General features: G+C 47.5%; 1 protein-coding gene across 1 annotated transcript; it reads left to right on the top strand.

Annotated features, from left to right (window-relative positions):
• Positions 1-362: 362 nt before the first annotated feature.
• Star (steroidogenic acute regulatory protein) lies at positions 363-5,776 on the top strand. Its single transcript, NM_001281682.1, is given in 7 exon segments — positions 363-460; positions 1,285-1,395; positions 1,652-1,779; positions 3,131-3,289; positions 3,421-3,605; positions 3,975-4,068; positions 4,990-5,776. Coding segments are annotated over 7 exon segments (855 nt in total). The 5' UTR covers positions 363-396; the 3' UTR covers positions 5,104-5,776.
• Positions 5,777-6,368: the final 592 nt, after the last annotated feature.

Here is a 6,368-nt window from a genome sequence, read left to right as displayed (position 1 = left end):
GTGGGCGTTTAAGTGAATGCTGGATGTGGGGCTTGAGGACAGGGCTCACGGTTTGCATTTAAAACTTTGGAGAAGCTGTGTGCCTTCTGTCCAACAGCCCCATCTCAATCCCCCCCCCCGCATCGACTGAGCCTGGCCCTCTCCACTCCCTTCTACGCACTCTGCCTCCTCCCACCTTGGCCAGTGCTGCAGCATGAGGCAATCACTCCATCCTTGACCCTCTGCACAGTGACTGATGGCTTTTTTATCTCCAAGTGATGATGCACAGCCTTCCGCTGGAAGCATTTAAGGCAGAGCGCTTGACTCGAGCCGCAGCTGCAAGACCTTGAGCGGCTCAGGAAGAACAAATCCTTGAGTGCAGCCACAAGTGCAGTGCTGCCACATCTGCAGGAAAGCATGTTGCTAGCCACGTTTAAGCTGTGTGCTGGAAGCTCCTACAGACATCTGCGGAACATGAAAGGTGAGTCTCCGGGGGCCGAGAGCTTGCCAAGAGCCTCCAGGCAATATGGTTTTGTGGGAAAGATCCTGCATGGGGGACAGGCCACCTAGGCTTTGGTCCCAGTTGTGCCTCTTACTGGGTGAGCCTGGGTAAATCTTTTCCCCTCTGGACCTCAGTTTTTCACCAGAAAAATTAGGCTGGATAGTAAGATGTCGTATCTCACCCAAACCCTGTAATTTCTGGCCTCTGCTCTAGGACTCCAGTTGTTCTGGAGCTAGTACTGACAGTGCCTTCCTTTGGGATTGGACCAGGTCTGTACCAAAGGTCCCAGGCAAGTCTGTGCCACCATGGTAGAGAAATACAGAAGCCATCCTTGACTCTAAGAAGCAGTGCCTGGCAAGCAAAGACCCTGGCAAGAGCTGCAGAAGACAGACAGGAGTGTTGGGCAGCAGAAGTACAAGGCAAAGTGGGAGGGAGGCTCTTGTCACTGGATAGCCAACAGGCAGATCTTGGTAGTGGGGTAACCTTCAGGAGACAGACGTATCCCCCCATATCCAGCCTACTGAGTACTACTGAGTAACCTTTTTCTAGTTTACAGCAGGCCCAGGTAAACTGTGTCCAAGTAGGGCCAGGTTTGACCAGCCTGCCCTTATTTCCCAGGATGGAAAAGAGATTTCTGGGCTCTGGAAGTGCTGGAGGAAGCGTAATACTGAACTTGGTTTTAAAGATGTGGCTCTAGTTCAGGTCCCTGCTGACATCTGTTCCTGAGTCACTTTGCTTCTCTGTTATGAGTGGACTGGATGGCCCCGCACTAAGGGACAAATGTTTCCCTTCCCTCTCTGCAGGACTGAGACACCAAGCTGTGCTGGCCATTGGCCAGGAACTCAACAGAAGAACACTGGGAGACTCCAGCCCTGGATGGATCAGTCAGGTTCGGCGTCGGAGCTCTCTGCTTGGTAAATGTTGGGGCTTCTGGGCTTCTGGCAGTGATGAGTCTTAGGGTGCAAATGTTGCTCATGAGGCCTGCTCCCTGTCTGTGCCTACCTAACTCCTGTGTCTACCTTGACCTTCAGACAGGACCCTTGCCTTTGATCTTGTCTTGTTTTGAGGACTGAGCACATTCAGAAGGCAAAGGGATGAGAGCTGGGGAGCCCATCGGCTAGGACACTGGAAAGACACTTTCTTTCTTTCTTTCCGTGGCTATGCACACAGGTTCTCAGCTGGAAGCGGCACTCTACAGTGAGCAGGAGCTGTCCTATATCCAGCAGGGAGAGGTGGCTATGCAGAAGGCCTTGAGTATCCTCAGCAACCAGGAAGGCTGGAAGAAAGAGAACCAGCAGGTAAGTAAGCGTGGCTGTGAGAAACCCGGAGCTACTCATTGTCCCACTGCCGTGTTCAGCACCTGCTCCACTCCTACCTCATTCACGGTTAATAAGCAGCCAACAGTTTTATTTTGAGAACTCTTCTAAGAATATATTCTCGGGGACTGGAGAGATGGCTCAGTGGTTAAGGGCACTAACTACTCTTCCAGAGGATCCGGGTTCAATTCCAAGCACCCACATGGCAGCTTACAACTCTCTGTAATTCCAAGATCTGACAGCCTCACACAGACATACATGCAGGAAAAACACCAATACACATAAAATTAATATATATATATATAATAAATAACATATTCTCAGGTTGGGGTGAGGGTATACAACTTTAATCTCAGCACTCAGAACCAGAGGCATTGGGGGGGGGGTCTCTGCAAGTTTGAGGCCAGCCTGGTCTATGTAGCAAGTTCCAGGCCAGTCTCAGACCCTGTCTCAAAACAAAGAAGCAAACAATATGTTCTCAAATAATCCTCTCTCCATAAGACCTGATTGAGAGACAGTTCTTATTTTTTAATTGCCCTCTGAATCCTGTACGTTCATCCAATAGAAACCACACACTATGGATATTCCATGTGCATTGGAGGACATATTGCCCAGTACTGAAACCCTTACAATGCTAGAGTGTATTCTATACTATGCAGTCCATCCTGTAGAGGAACTTGCAGTGGGTAATGTGGGCTCATCTTGCCACACAGCTGGAGTATACAAAAATGTCCCAGTATTGTTTGAAGCCCTGTCCTGAATGTTTTATCCCTCACTGAGAGCCAGTAACAAGACTTTACATTAAAACCAGTAGCTCTACTATTAGATCTACTTTGGTGACCTTATCTCCAGAAAAAGTTTACACATGATTCATCACCTCAAGTTCAGGTGAAACATCTAGTTACAGATAGTTTAGGAGTAAAACAATCTGGGATCCAAGCTCAGCACTGCTCTTTGCTAAAGGTCCTGGGCAAATCATGGAAACTTTCTGGCCCCACATTCTTCTGAAGTGAAATGACATACATTGAACCAACAAGATAAACAAACAACCCCAATGTTCCCTCTATATGATTGGCTAGTTGTAGACCAAATGCTTTACTCCCCAGGTCTGTCTTTAGACTCTTTGAGCTTTGAAGTATGTGTCATCACTGAGACGAGGCAGTGCTAAGTGGTATACAAGACATGGGGCCACAGTGCTTGTCCTCATCAGCAGAGAGCCAGGGCCCTAATGCTCACTCACCTTAGACTTGCTAGTTCCTTTCCCAGTACTAAGACCTAGACCAGGGGTGATTTTCTCTATCCTTCACCCTGGGCTCTCTTTTGTCCCCAACAGGAAAACGGGGATGAGGTGCTGAGTAAAGTGGTCCCTGATGTGGGCAAGGTATTTCGGCTGGAGGTGGTGGTAGACCAGCCCATGGACAGACTCTATGCAGAACTTGTGGACCGCATGGAGGCAATGGGAGAGTGGAACCCAAATGTCAAGGAGATCAAGGTGAGGAAAAGCCCGGGTGTGGGTAGCAGGGACCCAAGAGAATGCAATCTAAGAGGTAGGCCAAAGGCATCCCAAACTGTGGGTGCTTAGCTCACACTGGCTGAGTCCTGACTCCAAGTCCCTTGTATTAGGTCCTGCAAAAGATTGGGAAAGACACAGTCATCACCCATGAGCTGGCTGCAGCAGCAGCAGGAAACCTGGTGGGACCCCGTGACTTTGTGAGCGTACGCTGTGCCAAGCGCCGAGGCTCCACCTGTGTGCTGGCAGGCATAGCCACACATTTTGGGGAGATGCCTGAACAAAGCGGTGTTATCAGGTAAAACTGGCAGCAGTTTCAAAACCGCAGAGTCACAATCCAGATCCCTATTTCCAAGACCAGTCCTTAGCCACTCTCAGCTTTAGCAAGGAAGTACGGCCAGAACAGCCCCACTCCAACAGACCCTCCCAGGAACTTCTAAGAATCTTAATACTTTTCCAAAGCAAGGAGCAGGCTCCCCTGTGTTCTAACAACCGGGAACATAGGAGGCGGCCTGCAGCTACAAGCAGCAGGTTCTGATGAGCTGGTAGCCACTGTTAGTACTTTTGGTGAAGTACTTCCTCATGAAATTTAAAATACAAGGGACTCTGGCAATGTGCTAGTGTCACTAATCTTGTCTTCCTGTTTTGACTGCTCTTTATTTCCCAGAGCTGAACAGGGTCCCACCTGCATGGTGCTTCACCCACTGGCTGGGAGTCCCTCGAAGACTAAATTCACTTGGCTGCTCAGTATTGACCTCAAGGTGAGGGGCATGGGAGATAGCCTTGGAGTCATGACAAAAATATGCTCTTGTCCCCCAACATAGAAAGAATCCTCTTGCATTTTTCCTGACTTTTAAAACACTTCATTGTTGTGTGTGTACACATGGTGTATATGTGTGAATGCAGGCGCTCACATGTCTCAACAGTGTGGAGGTCAAAGGACACCGTTGACTTGGGATTCTCCTTTTATGTGGGTTTCAGTAATTTAACTCAGATGCCAGGCCTGGGAAGCAAGCACTTGGACGCAGCAAGCCATTTTGCCAGCCTTCCCCTTGCGTTTTGATAGAATCACAGGCTGTTGGATAGGCAGTGGACTTATGGCATGCTATTCTACCATTGTATAAGCCTGCTAAGGCTTCCTCTTACCTCATCTAAAAAGCTGGGTGCAATATCAAAAATTTTAGTACTTAAAGGCAGAAGTAAGATCACACATTTGAGGTTCCAGGACCTAGTTAAATGGTTAAAAAAGAAAATCAGTTTTATGTATAAATATGGCCTTTTAGAAAGAAGTGATCTTAGGCCCTGAGGGAGATGATGGGAAAGGGGATACAGATTTCTCAGGGTCACACAGCTAGAAATCCTGTCTCTAACAATTGGACAACCAAGGTTGCATCTCTAAACATAAAGACCAAGCCCTTTTTGTTAGATACAGGAGTAGAATAGTATCCACAAGATACCAGTGCTCACTGGGCATGGTGGCACATGTCTTTAATCCCGCACTTTGATAGACAGAAGCAGATGGGTCTTTGTGAGTTCAAGGTCAGCCTGGTCTATAAAGCAAGATCCAGGACAGCCAGTGCTGTTCCACAGAGAAATCCTGTCTCAAAAAAAAACAAAAACAAAAACAAAAACAAAAAAAACAAAAACAATCAAAGATACCAATACTCTCGTCTCTGATCCAGGGGTGGCTGCCGAAAAGCATCATCAATCAGGTCTTATCACAAACCCAGATGGAGTTTGCCAACCACCTGCGCAAGCGCCTGGAGTCCAGCTCTGCCTCTGAGGCCCGGTGTTAAGACTGTACCCACTACATCAACCTGCATGCCATCAGCAGCCTCCCGCAGGAAGCCTGCAAGTCTGTTTCAAATCTCCAGTTGATGACTACGGGAGGGGTAGTACTTATCAGACACTAGGACTGACTGGCGAAACATGACCATCAGGAAATTAGCAATGAGGCTGAGCAGAAGAGACCTCAGCCTCTCCCACAGATTAGCTGTGAAGTGGGCTAAGAGATAGACATGCTAACACTTTTATGTAGGCCTGTGTATGCTCACCTAAAAACCCTACTCAAAACGCAAGTAGTTAGTGTGACAAGGGGGGGTGTTTAGGAACTGTTGTCTTCTGAGCTCAAAGCCACTGCCTGAAGCAGTGTGTGCACACAGCAAGGCTTCCCCAGGGACTTCAGTGACCCTCTGTTCCTCCATAAAAGGCCAAGAACATCAAACCACTCACAAACAGACCCTTCCAGAGTACACTCCAAGTTCTCTCTAAGGAGAAAGGAAACTAAATATTACGTTGGCTTCCCTACTTATTACATCACAATAAAGTACCACACATGAAATTTCAGCCTATACTTGTCAAGTCCTATGGCACAGAATCTGTGCTGGGAGCCACAGCTTCATCAGAGCTCTGGATCAAGACTGTGGGTTCCAATTTCCTAGTTCATTAAAGGAACAAAACTTCACATTTGTCACTTGTTTAGACTCTTTCCTAAAAATGCAATTTTATACCAAACACAACTCTAAATTGGTTGTTAAAGAACTCTAGCCAAAAGCCACTGTGACGGCACATGCCCTTAATCCCAGCACTCAGGCAGCACACACAGGTGGATCTCTGTAATACTGAGGCCAGCATGGTCTACATAGAAGGATAGCCAGAGCTACACGGTGAGACCCCCGTCTCAAAAACATGAAAACAGGTTGGAGGGATGACTCAACAGTTTGGAGCACCAGCTGCTCTTCTAGGGGGATCCAGGTTCAATTCCCAGCACTCACATTGCAGCTTACAACTGTAATTGCAGACTCAGGGAATCTGATACCTTCTTCTGTGGGTACCAGGCACACACATGGTACACATACATACATACATACATATATACATGCATATATACATACATACATACATACATACATACATACATACATACATACATGCTGAACACCCATTATTAAAAAGAAAACTCTGCAGCACCTGCACCACAAGCTAGCCCGAGGTATCAGGAAAAGAGAGACAAGACGTCCAGCTGTTTGTACTAAGAGAATGCATGTGTTGCCTTTATTGC

This window comes from Mesocricetus auratus, unplaced genomic scaffold (genome assembly GCF_017639785.1).
Source record: "Mesocricetus auratus isolate SY011 unplaced genomic scaffold, BCM_Maur_2.0 Super-Scaffold_100026, whole genome shotgun sequence".
NCBI classification, from domain to species: Eukaryota; Metazoa; Chordata; class Mammalia; order Rodentia; family Cricetidae; genus Mesocricetus; species Mesocricetus auratus.
This window is presented reverse-complemented; position numbering and strand designations above follow the sequence as displayed.